This window comes from Cygnus olor, chromosome 2 (assembly GCF_009769625.2).
Source record: "Cygnus olor isolate bCygOlo1 chromosome 2, bCygOlo1.pri.v2, whole genome shotgun sequence".
Classification (NCBI taxonomy): domain Eukaryota; kingdom Metazoa; phylum Chordata; class Aves; order Anseriformes; family Anatidae; genus Cygnus; species Cygnus olor.
This window is the reverse complement of record NC_049170.1, coordinates 159,816,271-159,843,890: the sequence shown is the minus strand read 5'-3', so window position 1 is coordinate 159,843,890 and position 27,620 is coordinate 159,816,271. Positions and strand designations below refer to the sequence as shown.

The 27,620-nt window shown below is 58.2% G+C and overlaps 3 protein-coding genes across 15 annotated transcripts; all 3 read left to right on the top strand.

Moving 5' to 3' along the window:
- The first annotated feature begins 104 nt into the window (after positions 1–104).
- LOC121065041 (elongation factor 1-delta-like) lies at positions 105–19,138 on the top strand. Of its 8 annotated transcripts, XM_040547466.1 has the most exons (10): positions 174–224; positions 1,651–1,679; positions 2,153–2,230; positions 7,809–7,932; positions 9,089–9,160; positions 15,488–15,581; positions 15,819–15,919; positions 16,895–17,146; positions 17,995–18,189; positions 19,047–19,138. In XM_040547466.1, the coding sequence occupies exons 4-10, from the start codon at positions 7,813–7,815 to the stop codon at positions 19,083–19,085; spliced, it is 873 nt and encodes a 290-aa protein (XP_040403400.1). In that variant the 5' UTR covers positions 174–224; positions 1,651–1,679; positions 2,153–2,230; positions 7,809–7,812; the 3' UTR covers positions 19,086–19,138. The 8 variants fall into 8 exon arrangements, with proteins under 8 accessions (XP_040403396.1, XP_040403397.1, XP_040403402.1 ...); XM_040547463.1 differs by lacking the exon at positions 2,153–2,230 and having other exon boundaries at positions 120–224; XM_040547469.1 differs by lacking the exon at positions 9,089–9,160.
- LOC121065040 (translation initiation factor IF-2-like) lies at positions 4,054–7,526 on the top strand. 2 transcript variants are annotated; one of them, XM_040547460.1, is made up of 3 exons: positions 4,054–4,241; positions 4,366–4,659; positions 5,561–7,526. In XM_040547460.1, the coding sequence occupies exon 3, from the start codon at positions 5,561–5,563 to the stop codon at positions 6,782–6,784; it is 1,224 nt and encodes a 407-aa protein (XP_040403394.1). In that variant the 5' UTR covers positions 4,054–4,241; positions 4,366–4,659; the 3' UTR covers positions 6,785–7,526. The 2 variants fall into 2 exon arrangements, with proteins under 2 accessions (XP_040403394.1, XP_040403393.1); XM_040547459.1 differs by having other exon boundaries at positions 4,054–4,659.
- Positions 19,139–20,783: 1,645 nt separating the features above from the next.
- On the top strand, positions 20,784–27,513 carry NAPRT (nicotinate phosphoribosyltransferase). 5 transcript variants are annotated; one of them, XM_040547451.1, is made up of 13 exons: positions 20,784–21,109; positions 22,637–22,764; positions 22,902–22,984; positions 23,342–23,472; positions 23,557–23,672; positions 23,839–24,035; positions 24,240–24,380; positions 24,618–24,702; positions 24,969–25,049; positions 25,161–25,371; positions 25,497–25,654; positions 26,261–26,368; positions 26,489–27,513. In XM_040547451.1, exons 1-13 carry the CDS (start codon positions 20,923–20,925, stop codon positions 26,546–26,548), a joined length of 1,686 nt encoding a protein of 561 aa, XP_040403385.1. In that variant the 5' UTR covers positions 20,784–20,922; the 3' UTR covers positions 26,549–27,513. The 5 variants fall into 5 exon arrangements, with proteins under 5 accessions (XP_040403385.1, XP_040403386.1, XP_040403384.1 ...); XM_040547452.1 differs by having other exon boundaries at positions 20,788–21,109; positions 23,842–24,035; XM_040547450.1 differs by having other exon boundaries at positions 20,789–21,109; positions 23,842–24,035; positions 24,120–24,380; positions 25,269–25,371.
- The last annotated feature ends 107 nt before the right edge of the window (positions 27,514–27,620 follow it).

Below are 27,620 nucleotides of genomic sequence, written 5' to 3'. Positions count from 1 at the left end.
CCTCGCACAGTTAAAACAATCTCAGTCGTGCGCTGCGCTTCCCGCTCCGCGCCTCGCGTACCCGCTTCTTCGCCCCTCCCCTCCCCTCGGCCCCCACCCCCCCCCCCCCCGCCGCCGCCGCGCGTGGTTCGCGCCGCGCCCACAACCCCCCGCGCGCCGCGCGCTGCCCCCTTTTGCCCGGCGGACGCCGAGCGGAGCGGAGCCGCCCGCGCCCAGCGCCGCCGGTGAGTGCCGCCCCCGCCGCCTCTGCGATCCCTTTTTCCCCCCTTTACAGCGCCTCTGGAGCGCCTTCGGCTTCTCCTGGCCCCCGGGGGGCGCTGCCCGCTGGGCCTCATCCCGTTTTCAGGCTGGGGGAAGGGGTTTTGGGGGGGCTTTTCCTTCATGGGCAGCGAGCTGTGGGGTCCCCTGAGGTATTTGGGGTCCCCTGAGGTATTTGGGGTCTGTTCCCCTCGGGCTGCCGCAGGGAAGGGGGTCATTTGGTTTTCTGTCCCCTGTGGGGTCTCCTCCCTCTTTCTGCCTCCACAACGGGGGCGTCCCCTGTGTCCCCCCCCCCGGTATCTGTGGGGTCCCCCCTGCCCTCAGAGCCCCCATGGAGGAGTTTTGGGGCGTTTTTGCCCCTCGGGTTGTGTTCTCTTTTCTCAGAGGGGTGTGTGCTGCCCCTCCCCAAATCTCCGAGCTCCTTTCCCTTCTTATATCAGCTCTGCGAGCTCCTCCAAGCATAGGCTGCTTATCACCACCACCCCCCCCCCCCCCCCCCCAAAAAAAAAGAAAAATACCCCATTTCTCCTTCCAGGCTGATTGAAGGGAGGTTTTAGGGCTCCCCCCACCTCTGTTTAGTCCCAGACCTCAGGGAGGAGGTTGTGAGAGCCCCCAGCACCTGTGCTTTGCCCCCCCACCAAGGTCCTTGGCAAGGATTTTTGGGGGCTCGGGGGGGGGGGGGGGTGGAAATCGAAGCTGACAGCTCCGAACTTGGGCTGCAGCCCTGCATCCGTGTGTCCCCCCCCCCCCCCCCCCCCACGTCGTCCTTGCTCCGTTAAGGGACAGAGATCGCCGGGGATTAAGCTCTGCGAAGCCCACCCTGCTTGTGCCGAAGGCTCCGCGTAACCTTTCCTGGCCGCTGCCAGCCCGGCGCTGGCGCCTGGCTCTGCCTCCAGCCCTGCAGCGGGCTGGGACCCAGCCTCGGCTCTGCCGTGTCAGGGCTCTGCTCGAATCCCTTCGCGCTTTCCTGCCCGCGGGATCTGCTCAGCTCGCCTCGCCCTCTCCCCCTGCTCCTGCTTTTCCTTTTTTGCGCCCCCCCCTCCCCCCCCCAGCCGGAGCTCAGGAGGAAACCCGGCTTCAGCCCCTCCGCTTGGGGAGCAGGCAGAGCCGAGGGGGAGTGCGTGTGCGGAGGCTGCCGCCGTGCCCTCTTGGGGTCTGCAAGGAATTGCAGCAGTAACTCAAGGTGCTGAGGCTGCTGCCCTTCCTTTTTCCCTCCTTCTGCCCCTCCTGCTCTTCGCCAAAACCGGCACGGGGTTGTTCTCGGATATCCGGACTGCGGGTGCTTTACGATTGATCGTAACCTGACGTTCACAGCCCTTTTTGTGCTCAGTACCGAGGGGAAAACGCCTTTGCTGGGCCGTCCGGCTGTAATCCTGTCCTCTCCTCTTCTAGGTGTGCCCTTTTCCTCCCTGACTTTGCAGGTACGCCTTTTTTTTTTTTTTTTCCTGTTCCTCTTACTGTCGACTGTGCTGTTCCGCGTGAAGGTGGCTGCTTCTCCCCTCTCTTCCCCTGCTGCTGCTTTCCCAGGCCCTCGATTGGGCTTTCGTTAGCGATTCGGCCCCGTTGTGGCCGGGGGAGCAAAGAGTCGAGGTTTTCGGCGGCTGGGGTTGGTGTCGTCGTCGTTTCCCCGTGTAAACGTTTGCACGGAGCTTCCTCTTAGAGCGGAGGTGATCCGACGAGGGCAGAGCCGATCCGGGGAGTGAAACCAGCAAAAACAAACAAACAAACAAAAAAAAACCCCGTAGCACGCAAGCCTCAGCGCTTCCTTTCGCTTCTGCTCCCTGTGTCGACCCGGTGCCCGCGTTGAGGAGGGGGTGGGACCGCTGTGAGGTGCCACCGGCCCCCCCCCCCCCCCCCCCCGGTGCGAAAGCAGCCTGGTTTTTTTTTTTCCCAGCCTCGGTCCTCTTAACTCGCTCCGAGTCACCGGCGAGGGGGGGAGGAGCAGGAGGGCTGCTGTTTGCCTTGAGAGCAGGTAGGTATGGGGCGGACGTGGCTCAGATACGGACCGGTGCCTCGCCGAGACGAAGCCTCCTGCAGGGCTGCGGCAGAAAGGGGCAGAATCGGGCCTGTGGGCCTGCTCCTTCCCCTCCCGCTGCCTCCTGACACCCCTCTGATGCGATTCGTGTCTCTGGGGAGCTGCAACAAACGCTTCTACAGCAAAAAGACGCGTTCGCTGTACGGCCCTCGCGTCAGGAGGGACGTAACGTGCTCCCGGACAGAAGGGAAGGACCAGCTTCCGCTAAACCAGCCCACGGAGTTGACCAAACTTTCTCTTTTTTTGGCTGCAGCCGCAGGGTGATGCGTCGTGCGCCGTGGTTTTACCTAAAAAGTAGCTAGATTTCAGGGGGATAACGCCGCCAAATAGCTTAAGCCCAAAGCTTGTGACTGAACAACAACAGAGAGGGTTGACAGAAGGACAAATAGAGACCTTTTCGGGGCCTGTTTTTAACTTCGGGCATTGTCCTGCAGCGCTGGAAGATTTGCTCTGGCTCCAAACACCCGGGAAGTGGTGAGCGGGCAACGAAAAAACCCTTCGGGCTTTTTGTCAGCTCTTCAGGAGTTTTCGGGGGACGTTCGCCCGAGGTGCTTCGCTACCGGGGAGCGTTTGATATTTGGCGTTGAGAAATGGGAATAATAGAATTTGGTTTTCCGTCGTAAAGTCACTGGAGGAGGAAAACTGTCGCGCGTCTTGGCTCTGAGCGTTCCTGGGCTCGAGGTACCTTGCTCAGCTTTAAGCCTTTAAAAATAAAACTCCGGGCGTTGGGAGTCCAAGCTTACCTGTTTCAAATTTGCTCCAAGACCTCTGAGGAGCTGAATTCGTCCCTTCAGATGAATGCAGAGCAGAAATGGTGGTGTTACCTTATTTTTTTTCTTTTCTTGTTTGTAAACTCATTGGAAATGGGGTCTTTGGTCCCGAGTGAGCCTCAGCTTTGGCCACCACGGGCACACGCGGGTGCTGCAAGCGTCTTGGGCGTGCTGATGCCTCCTCTTGGTGGTGCTTCCCTCTGCAGGGCCCTTCCCCGGCAATAATCTCAGGAAACCACGACCCTTTGAATTCCTCCGAGCTCGATCTGGTGGGGAATTCGTGGTCGCTTGGGCTTGGGGTTTGTGCTCCCGTGCAGAACCAACCAGCTTCGCGTGGTCCGTGACCGGAGAATCCGCGTCTTGCTGGGCTGCGGAGGTGTAGCCTCGTGGGCACGGCTCTGCCTGGTAATTCTGAAAGGATTCTGCGAGCTTGCACGCGTCATTTTGAGGATTTCTCCGAAAAATTCGGCTGGGCGCTGGCACTGGCATTCGATTTCCATCTCCTGCATGGATTGCTGGCCCGAAATAACCGCAGTCGTGCAAATTCATGACCTGGCACTCCGATTCTTAAATCTTCGGGATTTCTTTAAGGGTTTGCTCTTTGCCCTTGCTTCCCTTAAACCGGGGGACCCGAGCTTCGCTTTGTCACCTGCTCGAGGCAGCTGTGACGATCCTGGGAGCCTCAGAAGGCCCCCTGTCATCGCTGGGAGCTCTTTTGCATACGTACTTTTTAATTGTCGCTTAAAATTGAAGGTAACTGCCTGGCTGTGGTGGTGCCTGATGAAGATGCGTAGTTCTGGCGAGTTAGCCAGCTGGAAGTTTAATTAAATATGTTATAATATACGTTATTGGGGGCAGTTAACTATGTGTTAGTGCATTTGGCTGTTGTTCGTGTCCTTGCTGATGAGCTGCTGCATCTCTAGCGCCTGGAAATCTCTCTAACTCTTTGTTTTCTCTTAATGCTGTCGTAGGAGCGAAAAAAAAGTAAGTACGTCCCGTGGCTCTGCCCCTTCAGGGGAATCGGGGGAATAGAGACGCGGGCCTGGAGCTTTTACTTTATTCCTTTGTTGCCTGTTCTCCCCGGGGTATGGCTAAAATGAGAATTACAGAAGCGTAGAATATCCCGAGTTGGAAGGGGCCCGTAAGGATCATCAAGTCCCTCTCCAGGTGTGTTTCAGGTACAGCTCGCGGATGTTGCCTCGTCTTGGCGCTCCCCCCCAAGAATCCCATTTAAATCGCTACACTGGTAGCTTAAACTCATTGCTTTACTAATTTAAACTGCTTATTTTTTTTTAAACAAAGCTTGAGAGGCGAAGGTCTGTAGTTGGAGTAGTGGCCAGTTGTCTTTACCGGTCTGGCACTCCCTGGGCTCGAGGCTTGTAAAACCTTCCCGGACCCGCTGGAACCCGCGAGCCATCGCCGAGTTCTGGCGGATGTTTCATTGCTACGTGGGTTTTGTTTGGCAGCCTGGCACAGATAAAGGCGGGGTTACGAAAGCCGCAGCTGCCCGTAGCTAAGAGGGGAGCTGACTTACGGGCACGTGGCCTCCTGCTTGTTTTTCACCCAGGGACCTGACCGCGTAGCTGTGCTTGGCAGGTAGGGAGCTACCCGCTCGTTAGCTACGCGAGCGGTAAATTCTGTGCTTAAAATTGTATTCCCTTTACCATTTCCAACAATCAAAGGTGTTTCCTTTACCGTTCCCAATTATCTGCATATACTGGAAGCTGCCCGGTTATTTTTCTCCCTCTGAAGTCTGATGAGGGCAGGAAAACCCAAAGCACGAGCAACGGGTTTTCTTTATACGAGCAGCAGATTTTTTGCGCGCTCTGTGTTAACGATCTCCAGCCCTGGGTCACTTCTGCTTCGCCGGCAGCCAGGCTTTTGAACCAAAATTGTGTCACGCTTTTTCCAGCAGCTCCCCCTGCTGGCTTTGTGGTAGCAAAACACAAATAGCCGTACGCAATGACCTCTAAAAATGCTCAGAAATTAGGGCAGCTTTTTTTTTTTTTCAGCACGCCTTCCCAAATCAGTGCCTGGTTGACGGTCCCTAACAGGTAATTAAGGGCTAACCTACTAACTCGAAGCAATTTCTGACGTACCAGGGCTTTGAACGGGACCCCAGCGGCCTTATCCTGGCGGTTGCCTCCCAAAAGGGAAGTTTGAGGTGCCTCCAGCCCGCACCTTTTTATTTTCAAATCGTTATATGGTGACGTGCAGAGCAGCCCTCAGAGCAGCGCACGTGTTTGAGGAGGAATCTGATGCCTCGGAAATCGGGCGTGGTTGGAGGCGGTTTCGCTTCTCCGAGCTACGATTTATACCAAAAAAAAAACCCCCCAAACCCTAAATGCTTAGGCTCTTAAATGTGAGTGATAACGGCACGATGGCTTTTGTCAGTTCTATATTAGGAAGTCACTGAAGTCTGCATGCCCTTGCTTTGCGTGATTTTGCTGCGACTACATTGTTGTGCTTATCTTTTAACGCTGCCCCTCTCCGGAAGATGAGGACGAGGAAGCCTCCGTGCCCGGTGGAGAAAGTGTGGGTGGACAAACACAAGTACGACGAAGCCGAGAGGCTGCACTACGAACGAGAAGCGATGCTGGCGGCCGCCGCCGCCCCCGAGGAGTGCCCGGAGGTGGAGGCTGTGAACGGAGTCTGCAACGACGACCCCGCCGAGGGGGAGCTCAGGGGGGACCCGAAACGAGGGAGGAACGGGAAGAAGCAGAGGAAGAGGAAGCGCTCTCCGAAACCCAAAGGCGCGGCCTCCAAGGCGGACTCGGTCCTGAGCGGTTTGTCCGCCGACCGCGTGTGGTTTGAGAAGCCCTTCTACGACCGCGCCGAGAACTCGTACAATAAAAAAAGAGTGGATTGTCAGAGCCAGGAGGCGGCTGAGACTGAGCTCGCCGCTGAGCGGCCCGCGCCGAAAGCCGTCCAAGACGCCCCCGAGCCACGGATGCTCTCGGCAGCCCTGCCCTGCTCCCACGGCAGCCTGAGCGCCTGTCACCACCTCGTTCGGGGTGTCTGGGTCAACAAGGTCGACTTCGATAAGGCCGAGAGGGCGTTCGTCGAAAGGTCTCGGCTCTTCGTTCCTCCGGGCGTCCTCGCCTTTCCCTCCGTCCCGCCCAACGCTGAGAACGGCGGGCCGAGAACGCCGGACGAAGGCTACGGGACGGCCCTGCCGACTCCCGCCACGCCGAGCTCGGCCCCAGACGCCGTCAGCCCTGCTCCCCTCGTCACCGGCTCGCCGGCCTCCCCCCGCCAGACGGTGAACGGTAAGCCGCAGGCTTCGAGCTTGCGGGCTCTCGTGGCGGAGGTGTGGTTGGAGAAACCTCTCTACGACGGTGCCGAGAAGAGCTTCTACGAGAACATGGTCGACGGCCCCCCGCCGGAAAAAGCCGAGCGGCAGCAGCGCGGCTGCCCCGAAGCCTCGAAGGACCCCCGGGAGGACGGGAAGAACCCTGGCACTGGGAGAAAAGAGGGCGCCGAGCACACGGAGGCCGCCGGCGGCTCTCCGCCCCCCTCCTCCTTCTTCCTGCACGAGGACAGCGAGGCCGTGTGGCTCAGCAAGCCGACGTACGACCGTGCCGAGTCGCGGCACTACGCGGCCGAGGCTCTGAAAGCCTCAAGAGCGGGAGAGGGCGTGGAGGGGCCCCAAGCCCCGGTAGTAAAACCCTCCCGGCCAGCTGCTAAAGCTTCGACCACCCCCGCGCCAGGAACAAAGTAGGAGAAATTTCTTCCGGGGTAACCCCCCCACGCGCGCAAAAGCGAGGGGTCAGGAGGGGGCCGAAGGCGTTTGTTTGCGCGTGTGGAAGACGCCTGCGGGCAGGGCGACGGGGGAAGCTCCCGTGAGCCCCTCGCCTCGCGGAGGGGGAAGGCTGCCCGGTTAATTCGTTAGGAAGCGAGCTCTGCGAGCTGCTGCTCAATCCGGGAGAGGGCTGGCGGCGTTGCAGAGTTGGCTGGGGTTTGTTTGCGAAGTCTTAAGATGCGGTGACACAGACGGGTGGTTATGGGACACCTTCAGAGCCTTTGACCCTGTCCTAATTGGGGTAATTTGCTCGTAGCCGGACAGAACTAGGCGTTACGCCTTTCACCCTTCCCCAGGAAAGTCGGGGTGGGGTAAAATGGGCGTAACTTGTCCGTAACTGGGATTCTTCCTCCGTAATCGCGGCGGGCAGCTCGAGCAGGGTCTGGAGGCGCTGAGCGCCGGGAAGGGTTTCGAGGTGGAGGACCTTGACCCGTTGAAGGAGGGCGGGTGAGGAGGGCGCGTGTCTCACGGGAGAGATTTGGGGGTTTGAGCTGGCGAGGAGGAGGGCGGGGGGGCTCTTGGTGCCTTCCCTGTCGTGTGGTATAGCCCGGTAGTGGCGTGAGCGGGTTGTGGTGCTTTGTTCTTGCTCCCACCGCCTTCTCGGACCGGTGCTGGGTCCGTAGCTGTCCCCTGGCTTGAAATGACGGGAGGCACGGGGTCAGGAGCCGCCTGCCGCCGAGGATCGCCTCGCTGGCGCGCGGCACGGGCCGCTTGGCGCGGCGTGTTTTCCGCCGTTCGGTTTCTCCTCCTCCAGCGGTACAGGACGCGTTTTAGCAGCAGGTGCGGTCGTGCGTCGACCATCCCGTAGAAAACCCTGCTCTGCCAGCTTCGCTGCGGATTCTCCCGGCCCCGTTGCAAGCTGCTAACCTGAACCGCTTCTAGCACCTCACTTTGTTGTTTTCTGTGTTTTTGGTTTTGTCTTTTTTTTTTCTTTTTCCTGCAGAAAAATGGCAGTCGAGTTCCTCGCCCACGAGAGGATCTGGTTCGAGAAGTTCAAGTATGACGACGCCGAGCGGAGGTACTACGAGCAGATGAACGGGCCGCTGGGCGGCTCCTCGCAGCAGCAGGTAACGGCGCGCGTGGCCGAGCTTCAGCAGCCTGCCGGAGCGCTGCGAGCTAGCGCAGGGCAGGCAGAAGGACGTTACCCACCCGGGCGTGCACTTCGCTGTTAGTTCCGCCCTGGGTTTTGCTTTTTCCGAGGGCTGAGAGGCTCTCTGAGCCTTCTGTCTTTCGTCCCGGAGCAACTACGCTTCTCCCGGCGTGGGTTTACATCGGATAATCGAGGCGACGTTTGAAGGGAGGCGCCGGGACTCCAAAAGGGACCAGGAATTACGTTCCTCCCGTTGTGCCCCCTGCGCTCTGAAGACGCATCGCAGCACCGATGACCTGCGGGGGGCGGGGGGGGGGAGCAGGAGGAGCGGGAGCACGCTGCTGCTGCAGCACAGCCGGCCTAAAGCAGTTCCCCCCTCAGGTTTTAGCCCCAAATGGTTCCCTTGGAAAGTGCAAAGCTACCGGAACCTCCTCCTGCGATCCAGAAGGCCGCTGGCTGCTCACGCGTTGGGCTGGTTCTGTGGGAAAGCTGCTTAGGGTTTTACGTGGCTGTCTTACGGGGCGCTTACGGGGGAGCTTCTCGCTTAGCTTCTAGGCGCGCTCTGCCCGCTCCCGCTGCTAGGGTAGGGGCGGAACAGCATACGGGACGCTTGCCTAAAAACCGGAAGCTTTAAGTGCCCGAGGCAGGTGTTAAAGAGCAAATAAATGTCCGCAGTGATCTTAGAAGAGCGGTTAGCCTCACCTCGTGCCCCATCAGGAGCTTCCAGTGAGGAATTCAGGCCTCCGAGAGGTGGTGTGAAGGCTCCGATGGAGACTCTGTAGCGGTCTAGAGGTAGTAGCGTAGAGGCAAAAAAAAAAAAAAAAAACCCCGGTCCTTAAAACCCGTCTGCAGCTCGGAAGTGGCCGTCCGCCCGCAAACGCCCAGGCTGTTGCGTGCGCTACGCCACAGGGGCTCGTGGGCAGTCTCCCGTCACAGATCTTCCTCGTGGGGCTGCAGGCTGGGAGAGGCGAGGAGCGGCGCGTGCTGAATCACCGGAAGGGACCCTCCCCGGTTCTTACCCTCACCTCGTTTTTTTTTTCTTTCCTTTGTTAACTCCCCCGACCGCTTTCCCGCGTTTCCTGTTGTTTTTTTTGAGGAAAAAAAAATCTCGGTTCTTTCTGCACTGTTTGCAGGAGAACGGAGCCAGCACGATCCTACGCGACATTGCCAGAGCCAGGGAGAATATCCAGAAATCGCTGGCCGGAGTGAGTACCCGAGCTCCCTCACCAGCTGGCTCCCCGCAACCATTTTTAGCTGTGGTGCACCTCACAGGGCTCCCACGGGGACCACGTCGTAGATTGTGGGGCTTATTTTTCAGTTAGAGGAGAGACCTGAAGGTGCGCAGCGCTGTGTACCGCCGGCGTAGCTCCATCCGATCGCTGCCAGAGCTTCGAAAACGAACCGGGTTGGCGGGGGGGGGGGGGGGGGGGGGGGGGGCAAAATTCTTCAGCTGTGCATTTCTCGGCCTTTTCTCCTGGTGGGATGCTGGTTTGTCCCCGCAGGTCTTACCTACCGAGCAGCAAGTCACTTAAAATAACCCCGCTGGGGCAGCGAAGCACCGAGCTGCCCCTGCGTTTGTCTCTTTCGGGGTACTCTGAGCTGCCACCTTCTCTCTCCTGTCTTGCTTTGGGTTAGGGTATGTGCAAAAAAATGGCGTCTCCCCTCTGCTGCAGCTAGGGAAATCAGCTCGGCTGCTAGCTCACCGTCCCATAAAAGCCGAGTACTTTGTGGAGGGGTTTGGGGGCTGATTTTGTGCCGGTTTACTGGGCAGCACTGTTCGGAATTTTTTTTCAAGACGAAGCCGGCAGCGGAAATGGAAGAGTGGGGCTGGTTTTATGGGTGAGGAAGGATGAGAGGAGACAGAACACGGCTGACGTGTCTCGGTTTCTGCCCTCTGGGTACCTGTACGGACCTTCCGTGAGGATATCCATCCTTTGTGTGTATTGATTTGGCCTCACAACTCTCTCGTTGGGGTAGTCGCACATTTCTAGCTCAGCACCTTAACAGGGAATTGAGCACTTCTCAAGGGGGATATTTCACGTTCCTCCTTAACACGAGCCATAAGGAAACGTGGATTTGGGGTGAACGCAAAGGAGTTGGGCTAATTGCTTTCCCTGCGGTGATCTCACTGTGCCTGCTGAACTTAGTAACACTTTAAAGAAAAAAAAAAAAAAAAGAGGAGGAAAATACGCGGAAGGTTTCTAACGCTAATTTCTGACTTCAGCATCGGTATTTCGGCCGACGGCTTAGGGAAAATAACACCCTGTTTGGGCGTTCGGTAGAATTTACCAGCCCCTGTCCGAGATTTTAGCTTGGACTCGAGGCAAATACGTGGGGAATTGAGCTCCGTCTCCAACAGAGCTGGAGGACTTCAGGCACAGAAAGCGTTGAAGGACTCAAGGACCTTTCCAAACAGCAAGGTCTAGCATCTGCTGCCTCCTCCAGGAGCAGAGGCTGGGCGTGGTGAGTAGGGCCAGGAAACCGAAATACAAACGACCTGGAGCTGGCCTGCCCTGAAGGCGTATCCCTCGTCTTGCTGGTTTGCCGAGACCAGGCTCAGCCCGGGGACTTCCTTGTCCTGGCCTGCACCTCGTGCTGAGTGAGCCGCTTCGTGTGAGAAAAATTTGGGATGGCCGAGTCCTTTTGGCCAAGTCCTTTAGCAGGGAGGACTGGGGGAACTGGCAAAGCACCAGGCTAAAGCCAGGAGAGAGCTGAGGGTCAAGTCCTTTGGGCCCCGGGGGTGTTTGTTGGGGCGGTTAGCACTGAATATCAAAAATTATTCTGCTTTTTTTTCCCTCTCCTGCAACGAAGGCTCAGTGGGTTTGGGGATTTAAGGCCAAGATTGAGCAGTGGGGCCTCAAATTGGGAATTTGGGGCGCTGCAAAAAGTGGCGTTGGATTCCCCGGTGATGGCTTGAAGGGAAAGCACCGTGCGCCTTAATCCGTATCGCTGCTGGGGGCACTCCAAGTATGAACCTACTTGGAAAAGCCAAGCACGTGGCAGCAGTGGCCTCCTCCTCCTCGATATTTTATGATCCCATTTGTGCCTTACGCTACATCCCGGAGGGATTTAGTCTTTGCACCTGAATAGGCAGAGTTACGGTCAGGAATGTAAAGACGAAGTGAGGAGACGTGGTTTGAGCGTGATGGGAAGGTGGGAGCTCGGTGCTTTTTTTTCTTTTTCCCTGCGAAATTCAGCCGAGGCTGGTTTCAGACCTGCCTCGGCTGGTTCGTTTTGTTCTGAAACGTTCGCCGGGGCGCTCCAAGGCTCGAGGTAACGCTTCCGTACCTCCACGAGGAGAGCGCAAAATTCTCGCGCTCGAAACATTTCTTTGCACATACCTTTCCCTCCTGCTTTGCATGGTCACCTCCGCTTCGAGCCATCACCCCAGGCCGCGTCTGCTGGGTCCCTAACGCTTTCCCAGGGCAGGTTTTGAACACGTGCGGTTCTGCAGCTGGTGGGGGAGAGATCTTACAGGTGGGGACCTGAGGCGCGGGAAGGATTCGCTTGCCTGAGGTCATCACCAGCAAGTCCAACGGAGCAGGTGGCTGAACTCTCGCTTCCCGAAGCCCTCCCGTGGGGCTGTAACAGAAAGGACGGTGCCGAAGCTCTGCTCCTCCCTGCTCTGCCCCGGCTCCCTCTGTTCCAAAGCCTCCGTGTTTGTGCCTGCCCCGTGTGTGGGTTTCGGACGGGAAAAGCTGCACGCGCGCTCCTGCTGTTGCAAAAGTGCTTGGGGGCCACGTTCAGAAACGCATCTGCGTGCACGCCCTGTAGGAAACCAGCCCGGATCCGTCCTTCTAGTCCCTGAAAGCCTGCCCTAGCCCTTCATCACCGTCTCCCGGCGGTTCACTTTGCTTTGTCTGATGATGGCCGAAGCCGCTGGTGTTTCCAGAGCTCGGGTAGAGCCGACTGGGCTCAGAGCTCGGCTAGGCTGACCCGAGGGGAGAGGTGTCGGACTCCTGCCGGCGTGAGGTAGGTTTATTTTCTGAAGCTGTGAGCGCTTTGTGAACACCAGGCAGGAGAACCTACACGTTATCCAACCTACACCGGCTTGTAAAATCTGCGTGCTGGTTGTAACTGGTTTACTCAAACGGGGGGGAAGGGCTGATGCCTCCGGGCACTTCTTGGAGCGAGGGAAGGGCCAGCCTTCCAGTTTTGTCTCTTGGTTAGGCCTGACAGAACAAGGAGGAGCTCTTAGCTGTTGATGTCCAGACATAGGTTTGCCTTTCAGCTGATATTAAAAAAAAAAAAAAAAGCGTAACCTTTGCCAGTTTTCCTTGAAGTGCGTTTTAGAGGCGCGCTTCAGAGAGGGCCGGGTGTTGAAAGCCTCTTGAGGCTAAGAGAGTAGTTTCTAGTTTCTGGCCGTCGTAAGCAAGGAAGTTCCCAGGGTTTTAATTTGCTTGGGTGGCTCAATTCGTGCTCCTTGTGTCCTGTGGGGTCCCTGGCGTGTTTCCAGGCCTGCTGTGCAGAAGATTTTGAGTAGGTTGCAGCGCTACGCAGCGTATCGTGTGAGATCAGCTCCAAAACTAGCGCTTAAGCTTGGGGGGGGGAAAAAAAAAGACTTCAGGAGCCCCTCCCGTGAGATAACGCACAGGACGTGGCTGCAGTGATGCTCTGGAACTCCGCCACCTTCGGGGTTTTGGAATTACTGTCCCTGATAAAATTCACAAAGGCTTCCGTCGAGCTTCGTCTTGGCACAGCTGACTCGGAAGAGGAACCAGCTCCCGGCTGCGTGTAGGAGAAGAGCACGGCGTAGGTGAAGCCCAGCTTCCGCTGGGGGCCACATCTCCACAAGCTTCCAACGCCCTCAGCTCAGGGGAATGCCCACGGTTTCCCGCGGGCCCCTTTTTCAGGGCTTGTGGGAGCGTGGCTCCTCGCAGCGTTCGTGCCGCCCCACCTCCAGGTTTATGGTTAAGTCGGCGCGGGGAGGATGATGGCAAAGGGAGCTGGTTCGTGCGTTGTAGAGCTCCGCGCGACTCCCTGAGCGCTGTGCAGCGCTACGCAAGCCGCACCTGCTTTAATACACGGCTGGGTTCTCATCCTAGGATCTTACACTGCTGGAAAAGCCTGCTGCGGTCAGACGACGTCTCATTGCTGTATTCCTCCTTGCTGAGAGCAGCTTCGCGTAGAGCAGGGTGCTTCAGAGTCCTCTCGTCATACTTCCAAGCCGCTGCTGCAGCCTTTCTCGGTAAAATTACGGCGATCTTTGTCCTCAAACCCCTAGATGACGACTACCCAAGGCTGGCGGGTTCCTCTCGAGCTGGAGGCATCCTGCCAGGCCGTGGATGTTTGTCCTGCGGGGTGGAGCAGTGCTGGCCTGCTCTGTGCGACTCCAGGAGGGCTGACAAGCACCGAGGGGCTGCCCCTGCTCGGCTCCGCCGTCTCCGAGGGGTTTGGTTAGCGGCCGCGAGGCTGGCGAGACTTTGAATTCTTAAATATGAACGTAGAAGAGAGATGCGGAGGCACAGCTGGGCTCTGCGGCAAACGCTCCTGCTAAATCCCAGAGCCGGGGAGGAAAAGCAGGCTGGGGGGGGGGGCGTTATTCAGCAGCACTGAAGAGGCGTAGCCGAGTTGCAACATCTTCAACATCCGCAGCTGCGGGTGAGCTGGTCAGGAAGCCTACGGAGATGTTTGTGTCGGGCCCGAAAATGCGACCAGGGCTTCGAACCGCTGGCTACCTGCGATGCTTTGCCGCTCAGCGGGATCAGCAGGCTGCTTTCGGGGGGCTGGGGGGGGGGGGAGGAAAGCCTCAGCTGCTCGCTCTCCGCAGGTGACAGCTCCTCTGTGTGCTGGTCATCAACCAAGGAGCGCTTTTTTGGGCCAGGGATGGGTGCGACTGCGGGCGGAGTTCAGACCTCCCACTGAATTAACTCGGACCCTGGCCCCGATCATCGGTTTCAGCGCGGGCTGCCGTGCTCCTCTTCGGGAGAGACGCACGGGTGCTAACTGGAGACTTGCTGGGAGCCGTGGTAGCTTTCCACGGTGCGCTGCGGGAGCGCCTGCGTCTGCTGCATCTCCGATCCTAGAGGTGCAGACAGACGCGCCTCGGACCATGCTCCAGGCGTCTCATTCTAGCTCTGCCTCCCAGCTGAGTGCGTTCCGCAGGCTCTGAGACGTGCGGCGAGAAGACGGGTGGTGGCTTTTTTTTGTTTTTTTTTCTTTTAAGCGGGCTTTGGTTGGTGTGGAGTTGGTGTGGTGCTGACTCGTTGCTTGACGAGATCTCGCCTGCATGCGGATCCGCATCCTGCGCTCGAGCCGCCTCCAGCGTGAGCGAAACGCTTTTCTGTCCTCCTCGGTGAACCAAACCTCCCCCCCCCCCCAAATCTTCTTGCCCTTTCCAGCAGAAGACAGCCCCGCGGAGCAAAGAAGCTCCTGCCCGTCAAAAGAGGCAGTCGGGCCGCTCAGCTGTAAGTCACCTGCGCGCGGGCGGAGCTGCTTGAGGGAGCTGAGAGGAGGCTGCAGGGCAAGGGCAGCGCTGCCCTGGAGAAACTTCCGATTCTTGGTCCTTCCCACGCGGAGCACCTGTCCTTCCACGCGCGGTTGTAGCTCACCCTGTAACAACAGGGGCTTGCCAGCCCGGGGTATTTAGGGGCCGGAGACTCTTGCATTCCTGCGCCTGTGTCGCCGCAGAGGCCGCATCCGAGGCGGATTTCGCGGTGCTTTTTGACATCTTGGCCCCCGTCCCTTTTTGGGGGGGGGTGGAGGAAGGTCTCCGACCTTCCTGCTCGGGGCACCTCCCGCTGCTCCCCGTGTCCTGCAAGCCCTGCACCTCCCGTAGCTGCTTTCCTGGTGCCCCTTGTTCCTTTTTCTTCATCTCGAGTGACTGCCGAGGTGTATCAGGAGCACGTCGGCTCTGACAGAGCCACGTTAATTACGTGCAGGGCGCACTTGAAAGAATAGAATTTCTCTCTATCGTGTTCCCTTAGAAATGGCACTTAGAGCACGAAGGACTGTATTTTCTTCCCTTTCGCTGATTTCAAACAGCAGATAAGGGCTTGTTTTAAAAAGAGGCCCTTTTTTGCTGTTAAATACTTCTGAAGCTGAATTGCTGCAATTGTTCCCTCAGGGTGGGTTAAAATAAGTTTAATTCGCTTTGAGAGGAACTGAAGGCCGGACTGGGGTAAGTGGGAGTGCAGAAATGCTGGGATCTCTTTCCAGCTTCCCCAGGGACTTGCTGTCTGACGTTAGGCGGGTCGTTCCTGTGCTCCGTGCCTCAGTCCATCTGTAAGAGACAGCCAGCTGCCCTTCTGAAGGAGCGTAGCGTGAAACTCAAACCTTTGCGTGTGCTCAGTGATCCGAGGCTGCGGGGAGCGACTTCATCCTCTGCTCATCATTGCCAGCTGAAATTTTCCTCAAGTTTCACGCTTCGTTATGTAGCGCTTGTAAATTGCCTTCAAAGCCTTCGGATAAAATGGCCTTGTTCTTAGACTGGCTCTCGATTTTGCTTCTTTCCCGAAGGCTTGACTCTTTGTGTCACTGTTTCACGGGAGCAGGTGAACAAATCAGTTTCATCTCGGTTTTCCTCCTTGCAGAGCGCAAGCACCACCTCCTCTGGGCCCGCTGACCAAAATGAACTTCTTTCCAGGATTTCTCACCTGGAGGTGGAAAACCAAAACCTTCGCAGTGGTAAGTGGGAGACTCTTGTGGCGTGAAAGCAAAAAAACAAGCCGAGCGGGGTCCTGCTCCTGCGGGTTGTCTCCTTTATTGACCTTGGTGAGCACATGCAAGTGTGTTTACAGGCTTCCCTCTGCCTGGAGCAGCTGGTGATCTTAAATCCCGCTTTGAGCAGGAGCAAATTTGTCTTGAGAGCCTACAAGCTAAGATTCTCCCCCCCCACACACGCGCACACACCTCTTCTTGCAGTTGTTGCAGATCTTCAGATGGCCATCTTCAAGTTGGAAAGCCGCCTGAATGCTCTGGAAAAATCTACCTCCCACCAGCCCTCCCCAGTTCCACCGACCCAGGTGAGTCTCAGCCAGGTGCTCTTCCTGAATGCTCTCCTGCCTGGCTGCTGAGGATGAGAAGATGCTTGTAGTTGGGAAGAGTTTGTTGCTGCTTTCCTAGCAGCTTGGGCAGCTGCCTCGTCATCTTTCCCTAACTGGTATGGGTAGAAAGAAGACAAAAAGGCGGTTTTTCTGCCCCAAGACAGAAAAAAACTGTGTTAGAGGTTTCAGCGGAGGAGAGCTGATACAGATCTGTGGAAGTTCGGAGCTAACGAGTATTTGAGAAGGATTTAGCCCATGGTGCTGTAGGTTTCTCAGCACACACCAAGTAAAGTGCCACTGTTAGAATAGATGAGCAGAACTGGTGACTTTTCCATTTTTATTCCTTTTTTTTTAACAAATCTCCCCTGTTAGAATGTATTTAATACGAACAGGAGAAAGCTGTGGGAGCTAAATGCCCGGCACCTCTTTAATTCTTGTGGCGTGTCAGGAGAGCTGAGGCCACTGGAAGCACCTTGGCTCTGTAGGAAGCTTACAGAGCGTGAGGGCCCCTGCTTTGGTAGGGATTTATTTTATATCTGTGGACTTGCAGCATCCTGGTAAGGGTGTGCTTGGCACTCGAGCGGAAGGTGACAGTCTGCTCATCTCCAAGGGTCTTCAGGGCAAGATGCGGTCTCCTCTAGATAAGCCCTGGCCTTGGGGCGTGCAGTAAGGCTGATCTGTAAGGACAGGTTCCCAGCCGCTCTCCCTCCCGTCACGTTCTAGATACGTTGAACCACTGAGTCCTTAAGAGAAGGGTCAGCTCTTGGCTGCGTGGTATTTTTTTCCTCTACGAATATAAGTACAGCTGTGTTGGGATAGCTCAGAGGCGTGTCTTTAGCAAAGCGGGCTTCTGTTCCTGAGTTTGTGCTGAGTGCTGCTGTGATGTAACTTCAGGCTGATTTTTCCCCTGTCTTTTCCTTAATGCAACCTTAAATCCACATCACCCTGATGAAGAAAGTGGAGCCATTCAGCGTTCCCTCCAAGAAAGTGGAGCTGCCATCTGCTGCACCTGCAAAGAAAGCTGAGCCAGCTGCTGCGGAGGAAGATGATGATGATGACGACATTGACCTTTTTGGCAGTGATGATGAAGAGGAAGACCAGGAGGCTGCCAAGGTCCGGGAAGAGAGACTGCGTCAGTACGCAGAGAAGAAGGCCAAGAAACCAGGCCTTATTGCCAAGTCCTCCATCCTTCTGGACGTGAAGCCGGTGAGTAAGAGCTCCCGCGTGAGGCTGCGCGTCCCGTGCGGGAGGCTGTAAATCCTCTCACTTGCACGTCTGCACTGGCTGGGGAAGATCGAACCTGCACATTTCCAAACGAGGGTTAGAGCGAGGAGGGGTATCGCAGCTGGGATCTGCAGCATTTGGGCTGCTGCTCTGGTCCTTGGTCCACGGCAAGTTCAGGCTGTTGCCTGAAGGATTCCTCTGACCAGGACTAGCACCTGCCTTTGAAGAAAGGACATGGAGTTAAAACCAAAACCAGATAATGTCCTAAAAATGAAAATAAACCTGTTTTTGTTAAATTGTCACAGTAGAACCGAACTATGGGCTGTCCAGTGCTCCATTTGCACAAGAGAGATGCCTTTGGTAGAAGTCACTTTAAAATGAGTGCTTCGAAACAGGGAGGTTGCTGCAATAAGAATCCCCCTTGCATCTGCAGGGCCTGGAGGCAGAATTGAAGCAAGATGTTTTGTGGCATTGCTACCGAGTCAGGTTTAGCTCGTCTAACCCCTTCAGCTAGTTCTGGTGAAAATAATAGCCCAGAAAGGGCAGACTGTATCAGCTGAAATATACTGAGAGGAGGAGGAGTGTTAAATGTTAACTGTTGGGGTCAGACTGCACACAGATGTGTTTAAAACAACTACGTGCACGTTGGCTATCTCAACTTAGCCACTCTGATTGAGGAGGACACCTTAATTTTTGTGTTGAGGGGCTGTTGTGCACCCCCATTCAGCTTGGGCTGGAGGAGATTGCAGAGTCCTCAGTCGCTGGGCACCTCCTGGGGCTAATGGTGACGTCTAGGAAGACGTTAAAGTTCCGACTTTGTGCCCCTGCAGTGGGATGATGAGACTGACATGGCGAAGATGGAGGAGTGCGTCCGGTCCGTCCAGATGGATGGGCTCGTGTGGGGAGCCTCCAAGCTGGTCCCGGTAGGCTACGGTATTAAGAAGCTCCAAATCCAGTGCGTAGTGGAGGATGACAAAGTCGGGACAGACATCCTGGAGGAGGAGATCACCAAGTTTGAAGACTACGTAAGTCTTTTTGTGAGCTGGGAGGTGCCTAGCCTGCGGGGTCACTTCTAACTAAGGTTTTTAACAGACTTTTTGCCAAACGCGGGTTTCAAATAGAAAACCACGCGGAGCTCATGGTGTCCGCCTGCTGAGGTAGTGGTGTGTAGCGTGTGTCTGTGTGTACGTGCGTATATTTCATGCTGATTGACGTAGATGCCTTGCAGATACTTCGCAGAGCCATTTTGCGGGCTCTTGCTCCTTACCACCCAGCCTTACTTTGAGGAGCCCCTGCTTTTACGCTTAGCCTAGGCAGCACCAGGGTACAAATGCGTGTGGTTAACCCTGGTGGTTGGGGCTGGAGACGTCTCCATCCCCGACCTGCCTTCACTTCCATGGAAATAGAAGCAGGAGCTCCAGCTCTGTGCCAGGTAATACGCAGGTTTAGTAGCGCTTCCTGCCTCACCACTGGGAGAGGGAAGCAGCAGGCCACGTACCTGTTTTTATTCATTTTCCTTGCATATTTTTTTTGCTTCTATTTACAGTAAATCAGGAACTGTTGTTCTTAGGCATGTCGCTAGATACTCCTAACGTGGGTGTTCCTCACCAGCTGGACTGTCTAAAGATTCATGCAGTAATGAGCACAGCGTGGTGGTGTCCTGTTGTGACTGGTGTTACAGGATTATTAAATAGCAGTCCATGAAGGTGGCTCTTAGCACAGCTGGGGAGCTGGCCTCAGAGCCCTGGGCTATTATGCTTGTGCTGTTTTTGAGCAGAACTAGCGCACGCTGTGAAGAAATCCCCAGTGTGAGTGTTTTCTTCGTTGTAAGTGTCTGAAAACACCTTGGTGACCTCTAGCTGCTGCTCTTGTTCTGTTGCAGGTGCAGAGTGTGGACATCGCTGCTTTCAACAAGATCTAGAAGCAAACCTGTATCCTCTCTGAAACTGTAACTAATAAAGATCAAGGAATGCAGATTGTATGTTTTTCTCTCCTGAGTGTAACTTCCCCAAAGCGATGCGTTGGAGACTTTGGGGGTTTCCCTTCCTTGCTCCTTTCATAAAAGGAAAAGACCTCGAGATGGGCTGCTTGTGTTTCTGTGTTGGAATGAAGGTCTACTACTACAAAAAACGACGACAACAAAAACCCACACTGGATTTCCTCTCTCATTTTCTCCTTGCCGCTTTTTTTTTTTTTTTTACCCTGTGCAGGTCACTTCAGCTGATCCTTTGGTTCATGAGGAGCTGGGGCTGTGCTGAGTGTGGTCAGTGGAAAGGGGAGGTGACATTTCTAACCGTAGGCCAGAGTCCTCTGTCACGGTGCCAGAGTCCAAGGTCCGGGTGCAGGCTGCACAGCGCCAACGCGGAGCAAATGAGAAGCACCATGGGGCTGCGCTGCTAGCAAAGGATGAAGTCACAGCAGCCTCCAGCAAAGTGGTGCTGACTCCGGTTCCAGCTTTCCTGGCTGGGTGCAGTGCCCTGTAGTGATGTGCAGGTGCCTGCGTGTGGTGTCCCTGGCCTGTGGTGGCATCCTGTGTTGTCATGCCAGGTGTGCCCCGTGCTTAGTGCTAGGATGCCCCTTGTGCATGGCACTGGGTGGGTGCAGTGTGTCCTCCGTGCCTGGGGCCCTGTGCGTGGTTGTGTCAGGTGCTGCTGTCCCCAGAACCTGGAACACTCAGTGTGTCACGTGCCACAACCCTGGGGGCCTGGTGTCATGGGTGCTGCTGTCCCCAGAGCCCTATGGGTTTGGTGTCCCGTATGCTGGCACATCTGGTGTCCTGGGTGCCACATGTGCCTGTGTCTGGATGGGCTCGGGCTCCTGGGTAGTGACACTTTGGCTTCTGTTCTGTCGTCCCTGGAGCCCCACACGCCTCGTACTGGATGTTCAGAGTCCCAGGCGTTGTCATGTCTGGTGTCCTGTATGTCTCGTCCCATGCGCTGCTATCCCCAGAGCCCCATGTCCTGAGTGCTGGCCCACCTGGTCCTGTGGGTGCCTGGTGCTGCATGTACCGTGTCCCAGCTGTGTGGTGTCACACATGCTGCCTTCCCTGATGTCCTGTGTGCTATACCCTCCATGGTGTCCTGTGTCCCATCCCTGGTGTCACTCGTCCCATGTGCGATACGCTCCCTGATGTCCTGTGTCCCATGTGCTGCCACCCCTGATGTCCTGTGTCACATGTGCTATATGCTCCCTGATGTCCCGTGTCACGTGCTACATGCTCTGTGATGTCCTCTGTCCCGTCCCTGATGTCCCGTGTCACATGTGCTATATGCTCCGTGATGTCCTGTCCCTGATGTCCTGTGTCACATGTGCTATATGTTCTGTGATGTCCTGATGTCCTGTCCCTGATGTCCCGTGTCACAGATGCTATATGCTCCGTGATGTCCTGTGTCCTATCCCTGATGTCCCGTGTCACATGTGCTATACACTGCGTGATGTCCTATGTCCTACATGCTGCCATCCCTGGTGTCCCGTGTCACGCATACTATACACTCCATCATGTCCCATGTGCTACCCCTCCTGCTGTCCCGTGTCCCCTTCACGCTGTCCCACATCCCATGCTCCGCCTCCCCCGGCGTCCCACATCCTTCCACGCACCATGTACCCTTGTGTCCCCTGCCCTATGCACCGCCATCCCCCCTGGTGCCCGCTGTCCCCCCCCCAAGCCACCACCTTCCCTCTCGCCCTCTGCCCGCCCCGTGTCCCGCCAGGCCGCGGCTCCCAGGCTGCCCCGCGGCCTGCCACGGTTTGTGGCGGCCATGGCGCTGCTGACGGACCTCTACCAGCTCACCATGGCCTACGGGTACTGGCGGGCCGGGCGGCACCGTGCCCCCGCTGCCGCCGAGCTCTTCTTCCGCCGCGAGCCCTTCCATGGCGCCTTCGCCCTGGGCACGGGCCTGGCCGAGGGCCTCCGCTTCCTCCGCGCCTTCCGCTTCTCCGCCGCCGGTGCGTGAGGGACGGCGATGGAGGCAGATGGGGACAACCAGGGTCACCTCCTCTTGGGGTTTGGGGAGGGGGGGAGTGGGGGTACGGGGTGGGTTTGGGGAGGCGGGTGGCTGTGGGTTGGGTGGGGGGGACGGGGACGTGCCTCAGGGGGAAAGGGGGCTCCTCACAGGGAGTGGGGCACGGCTCAGGGGGACTCGAGGGAACGGGGGCTGAGGTGGGGGGACGGGGACGTGCCTCAGAGGGTCTTGGGGGACAGAGGACCTGGGGGAGAGGAGTGGGGGACAGGGACAGCTCTGAGAGGGACCTGGGTCCTCAGAGGGGTGTAGGGGGGGGGACAGGGATGTGACTCAGAGGGACAGGGGGCTCTTCAGGGGGACTTGAGGGAAGGGGGGGGGACTGAGGTGGGGGGACAGGGACGTGCCTCAGAGGGTCTTGGGGGACAGAGGACTGGGGGGGGGGGGCGGGGGACAGGGACAACTCTGAGAGGGATCTGGGTCCTCAGGGGGACGTAGAGGGGACAGGGACGTGCCTCAGAAGGGACAAGGGACTCGTCAGGGGGACCGGGACATCACTCAGAGGGACTCAAGGGAAGGGGGGACTGAGGTGGGGGGACAGGGGCGTGCCTCAGAGGGTCTCGGGGGATGGGGGAGTTGGTGGGGGGGGAGGGGGACAGGTACAGGGACATTCCTCGCATTCCTCAGAGGGATCTGAGTCCTCGGGGGGGACGTAGAGGGGACAGGGATGTGCGTCACAGGGACACGGGATTTCTCGGGGGACTGGGACATTGAGGGACAGGAGGCTGAGGTAAGGGGGACAGGGACGTGCCTCAGAGGGACTTAAGGGGCAGGAGACCTGGTTGGGGGGATCCCCCATGGGACCTGAGGAGGGGACGGAGATGTCCCTATGGGGGACGGGGCTCAAAAGCACTGCAGGACCTGGCGGAGGGGCAGGGACAGCCCTCAGTGGGACAGGGGGACCCTTCAGAGGGACCTGGGGGACAGGGGATTTCAGGTGGGGGGGCAGAGATACCTTTTAGAGGGACTTGGGGAGCAGGGGGAACCCCCAGCTGGACCTGAGGTGGGGACAGGGAAATCTCTCAAGGGGACAAGGAGACCCCTCAGGGGGATCTGGGGGTACAGGGGCACCTCTTAGAGGGACCTGGGGACAGGATACCTGGCGTGGGGACACAGGGACGTCCCTTAGAGGGAACAGCAGGCCCTTCAGAGGGACCTGGGGGATAGAGGGACCCCTCAGATGGATCAGGAAGGGGACGGGGACATCCCTCAGAGGGACAGAAAGGTAGGGGTACTCTTCTGACGAACCGGGGAGGGGGGACCAGGAGACCCCTCAGTGGCACTTGGGGTTCCCTCAGAGGAGCCTGGGGACCAAGGGGACACTGGTACACCCCTTGGAGTCCCTTGGACAGCCCCTCAGAGGGATGGGGGTTTGGTGTGGTGCCCTCTGAGGGGTGGGGACGGGGTCTGTGTGGTCCTGTCCCTGTGGGCTGAGGTGTCCCTGCCCCTGCAGACATCGCCTACCTGCGCTCGGTCCTGCCCAGCACGACGGAGGACGCCTTCTTCGATTACCTCTGCACCGTGGACGCCTCGGAGGTCACCGTCTCTTCCGTGCCAGAAGGCTCCGTCGTCTTCTCCAGGGTGGGACCTGGGACCTGGGTTGAGCCTCGTAGGGGCACCGGGGCCGCCAGCAAACAGGGCTCGGCCACGTCCCCATGTCCCCAAGCTCAGCCCCAGTGCACGCAGCCAGGGAGATGTCACCACTGCTGTCCCCGCAGGTCCCGCTCCTGCAGGTGAAGGGGCCGCTGCTGGTGGTGCAGCTGCTGGAAACCACCCTGCTGTGCCTGGTCAACTACGCCAGGTAAGGGCCCCTCCTGCTTTTTGGGGGTGCTGGGGACCCTCTGGCTGAAGAATGCATCCAGTCCCGCTGCACCAATTGCCCCTGCACCTCGTCCGTGTCCGAGCTAAGCGGCACCCCGAGAAAATCACAGAATCATCTAGGTTGGAAGAGACCTCCAAGATCACCGAGTCCAACCTCTGACCTAACACTAACAAGTCCTCCACTAAACCATATCGCTAAGCTCTACGTCTAAACGTCTTTTAAAGACCTCCAGGGATGGTGACTCAACCACTTCCCTGGGCAGCCCGTTCCAATGCCTAACGACCCTTTCGGTAAAGAAGTTCTTCCCAGTATCCATTTTGTCCCTTTCTCTCCCAGCCTGGTGGCCACGAACGCCGCCCGCTTCCGCCTCCTCGCTGGCCCCGGGATGAAGCTGATGGAGATCGGGCTGCGTCGCGCCCAGGGGCCGGACGGCGGCCTGTCTGCCTCCAAGTACTCCTACATCGGGGGTGAGTGGTGCCCCGCAGCACCACGCGGTGCCGTGGCCGTGCCGTCACCCCCCCCACACACACACACCCCGTCCCTCCTCGCAGGCTTCGACTACACCAGCAACGTCCTCGCGGGGAAGCTCTACGGCATCCCGGTGCGCGGCACCATCGCCCACTCCTTCATCATGTCCTTCACGTCGCTGACGGAGGTGCAGCCCAGGGTGAGTGGTGCCGCGGGAAGGGGACGGGGATGGGATGTCCCAGCTGTGGCCGTGGGACATCGTGTGTCCTCCTGACTGCTGGTCCAGGTCCGTGGAAGGGAAAGGGGGATGCTGTGGGACGTGCATGGTGCCGGGACATCCTGGATGTAGTGCTGATGTCCCCAAGCAGGTCCTGCCACCGCTGGCGGGCGGGGAGCCGGTGGATCTCGCAGCCCTGGCCGAGTCGTGGCTGCAGCGGGTGTGCGAGCTGCTGCAGAGCCCCCCCGAGAAGGCCAACCGCGGTGAGCTGGCCGCCTTCGTGTCCTACGCCATCACCTTCCCGCACAACTTCCAGGGGCTGCTGGACACGTACTGCGTCATGAGGTAAGGACGGATGTGTCCCTTGCTGCCCCCGGGCTTGCAGGAGGAGCTGGGGGAGAGGGCAATTCTTGAAACACCTCCTCGCAGTGTCCCCGTCCTTCACTGTCACCTGCCGCAGGTCTTTGTCCTCCTGCTCAGCTTGCCCTTGGTCCTTGGCCCCTGTCCGAAGAGGCCGCGGGCACTAATCCTTCTCCTCGCCCCCGTCAGGAGCGGCCTGCCCAATTTCTGTGCCGTGGCGCTGGCCCTGCACCAGCTGGGGTACCGCGCCATCGGGGTGCGCCTGGACAGCGGGGACCTGGTCCAGCAGTCCAAGGAGATCCGGCGGGTGCTCCGAGCCTGCGGCACCACGTGAGTCCCCTGAGACGGGCAGGGAGCCTGCAGAGAGCATCCCCTGCCCCGGGTACCCAGCACCTCCTCCATTGTCCCTGGATATTGGAGTGGGTGCCCTCCCTGCTCGAGGCGGTGCTGGGACACCTTTGGGTGCTTGTAGGCTCCCAGGGTGGCTGCGAGCAGAGGCAGGCTTTCCCCCAAAACCCGGGGCCACCCTTCTGCTCCCCCTCCCCAGCTCCTCACCTTCCTTTCCAGCTTCCAGGTGCCCTGGTTTGGGAGCATCCCCATCGCCGTGAGCAACGACATCAGCGAACAGAGCCTGGAGAGCTTCATCCGGGAGGTGAGGCAGCCGCTGGGGCTGGGGCACGAGGGGTGGCAACGGGACTGTCACCGTCCTCTGACTCATTTTCTCCCGCATGAGAGCAGTTTCCAGGCTGGAATGAGTAGATTTTGGGTGGGCCGGCCAGAAACCAGGCATTTTTGGGCAGAGCAGCCTCTGACCTGCCCCGTGGCTCCGGTTTTAGCATGTTTTTTTTTTTTTTTTTTAAAAAAAAAAACAGCGGCAGGTTGGGCTGCTGATGGTTGTTGTCTTCTCTGCCGCACCAGGGGAGCGAGATCGACGTGATCGGTGTGGGGACAAACCTGGTGACATGTCCCCTGCAGCCATCGCTGGGCTGCGTCTACAAGGTAGGAGTGGCAGCTCGGCCCCGCTTGGCTTGGGGACAGTTTGAGGTGTTTTGTTTTTTTTTTTTTTTGTTTGTTTGTTTTTTAATGATTTATTCGGCTGTTTTGCCTCAGTGGCCTCCCCAGCACACAAGGGGACACGGAGCTCTGCACGGCCCTTGGCACCAGCTTTGTGTGGCAAAGACAAGGAGCCCGTCCCCATACCGTCCTCTTCTCCCGCAGCTCGTGGAGGTCAACGGCTCGCCTTGCCTGAAGCTCACGGAGGAGGAGGAGAAGATGACGATCCCCGGGATTAAGGCAGTGTATCGGCTCTACGACGACGCCGGTGAGCTCTGCCATCTTGGGCGACCCACTGCGGTGCTGCCCCATTGATCCTAAATCCCGATTTCCCCTAAATCCTGCGTCCGGCGTTGCGAGCACCCGCTGGCCCTTAACCCAGCACCCCTGCAGGTCACCCCTTCATGGACCTCATGGCCCTGGAGGACGAGTCCGCACCCAACGCAGGGCAGGAGCTGGCGGTCCACGTCCTGGGGAGGAGAGGAGAGGCCACCAAGGTCAGGCCCACCGCCGTGGAGCCCCTGCATCGCACGTACTTCAGAGACGGCCAGGTCAGGGGCGGATCTGCCCTCTCCGTGGGCTCAGGGTGGTGGTGGTGGGCCTGGCCACGCAGCACGTGGGGCGAGGAGACCCCCCTCAGCAGTGTGGACAAGGCACAGCTCCTCTGGGGACGGGCCAGCTCCCTGGGAAATTCGGCTTCCCGGCGGAGGGATGAGGTTGTGCCCCATCTGAGACGGGTTCCCCTGGGTTTTCGGAAGGGTCTGTGGGGTCTGGGCATGCAGGTGGAGACGTGATTCGTGGCTGCTCTCAGCCAGGTGGCTCTCACCACAAAGTTTTGGTGCTTCTGCTGTGAAAACCCTTAAAAGTTTCTGCATGAAAGACACCAGCCTTAATTCAACTGCTACACTGAGCAACTGTCCCACATGGGGACGACCTGCCAGCTGCAACGTCGCTGTTGCTGAGGCGTCCTTCCCTCTTTGGGTGAAGGACCAGAGCGAGGTGGTGGCACCACGGCACTAGTTGCTGAATCGAGGAGTCACCTGGGGCCGAGCTGTCCTTGTCCCCATGGTGCTGGTGCCACCGCAGCCCCAGGTTTTTCAGGAGTGGGTCCGGGTGGCAGCCCCCCGTAGGGACGCTCCTTTATCTCCATCCTACAGGTGTGCGAGGTCCTGCCCAGCCTGCCGGAGGTGCGGAGCCACGCGCAGGCGTCCCTCAGCCAGCTCAGCCCCGCTCACCGCCGGCTCCGCGAGCCGCAGCCCTACCCGGTACGTCCGCCGCTTACCGGGCACGATCGATCCCGGTCCCATCCCGAACCTTCTGCCCTGGTGAAGCCCTTGGGCTCCTGCAGCATCCCTGAGGACGCTCGGTGTCCCCTCCCGCACCAGGTGGCCGTGACGGAGAAGCTGCACCTCCTCCTCGCAGAGCTGCGGCAGGCCAGGCAGTGAGGGGGTCCCTGCGCGCCCCCCGCGCTCTGCCAGTCCCTGCCTGGGGCCAGCGCTTCCGACGTCCTCTTTGGAAGGCCAGGTGATTAATTGGGAATTAATGAGGCTAATGAGGCTGCTGCTCTGCGGATCTCCTCCGATCCGAGGACCGTGCCGGGACTGGAAGCGCTCCCCGCGGGCCCAGGTGCCCACGGATGGGGCAGGCAGAGCTGGGAGGTGGCGGGGCCGCCACGTCCTGGGCTGGGACACGGCCGTGACCGGCGCCGTCACCGCATTGCCTGGGAGCTCCCTTCCTTCCCTGCCCACCTCGGTGGCCCTGCCACCCCTGTGCCTTCTGTGGTGGCCACGCTGCCCGCCTTGGTGGCCTTACCAGCCCCGTGCCTTCTGCGGTGGCATCTCCAGGCCACGGCTGCTTCGTACGTCACTTGAAGGCGAGTGAAATGCAAACACTAAACCAGGCTGCAAGTGGCCCCAGCCTCTAGCCGAGCCAGAAATGCCTCCGCAGCTGCCCCCAAATGAAGCAACGCCGCTGCTGCGGCAGCTGGGGACCGTCCTCGTGTCCCAGAGCCCCCAGCGAGGCTCAGCGGTGGCACTAAAGACCGTGCCGAGAAGGTTTCCCACTCACGGAGCCGTGGCAGATGCACTTCGCCCTTTCCCCCCTAAGCTTTGGGTCTGTGGCCATGTTTTTTACCTTTCCGTTTTGTACGAGGTCTCCCGAGCATGGAAACTGGTTTCAGGTCGACACCCCCCGATCTCTAACCTCGATTCTTATAGAGGAAGCGTGGCACTAAGCCCTGCCCTTACCTTGTCCAAAGCACAAAACAAAATAAAAGCCTTACGCACCAGTGCTGCGAGCACGCTGCGTGGCTGCCCCAGTCCTAAAAAAAACTCTCCTTCAGCTTGAATGTTTAATTCATCCCCTTTCATTTCACTTCGTGGTGTATATTTGAATAAAACTGAAATGAGAAGCAAGTGTTGAGCACTGATAGCAGCTGGGGGTGACCCCAGCACACGTTCACATCCCTATTTTGTGGCGTCCCATAACTAATTCCAGCAACAGAGCCTCTGGCGTGGC

Excerpts from the sequence above, each read along its gene's own strand:
- LOC121065041 (XM_040547462.1), top strand. The coding sequence starts at position 7,813 with ATGGCAGTCGAGTTCCTCGCCCACGAGAGGATCTGGTTCGAGAAGTTC. Across the intron at positions 9,161-15,487 it reads TCCAGAAATCGCTGGCCGGA|AGCGCAAGCACCACCTCCTC; the intron begins GTGAGTACCCGA and ends TCCTCCTTGCAG. Across the intron at positions 18,190-19,046 it reads TCACCAAGTTTGAAGACTAC|GTGCAGAGTGTGGACATCGC; the intron begins GTAAGTCTTTTT and ends GTTCTGTTGCAG.
- LOC121065040 (XM_040547460.1), top strand. The coding sequence starts at position 5,561 with ATGAGGACGAGGAAGCCTCCGTGCCCGGTGGAGAAAGTGTGGGTGGAC.
- NAPRT (XM_040547450.1), top strand. The coding sequence starts at position 20,923 with ATGGCGCTGCTGACGGACCTCTACCAGCTCACCATGGCCTACGGGTAC. Across the intron at positions 22,765-22,901 it reads GCTCCGTCGTCTTCTCCAGG|GTCCCGCTCCTGCAGGTGAA; the intron begins GTGGGACCTGGG and ends CTGTCCCCGCAG. Across the intron at positions 25,050-25,268 it reads CGCTGGGCTGCGTCTACAAG|CTCGTGGAGGTCAACGGCTC; the intron begins GTAGGAGTGGCA and ends CTTCTCCCGCAG.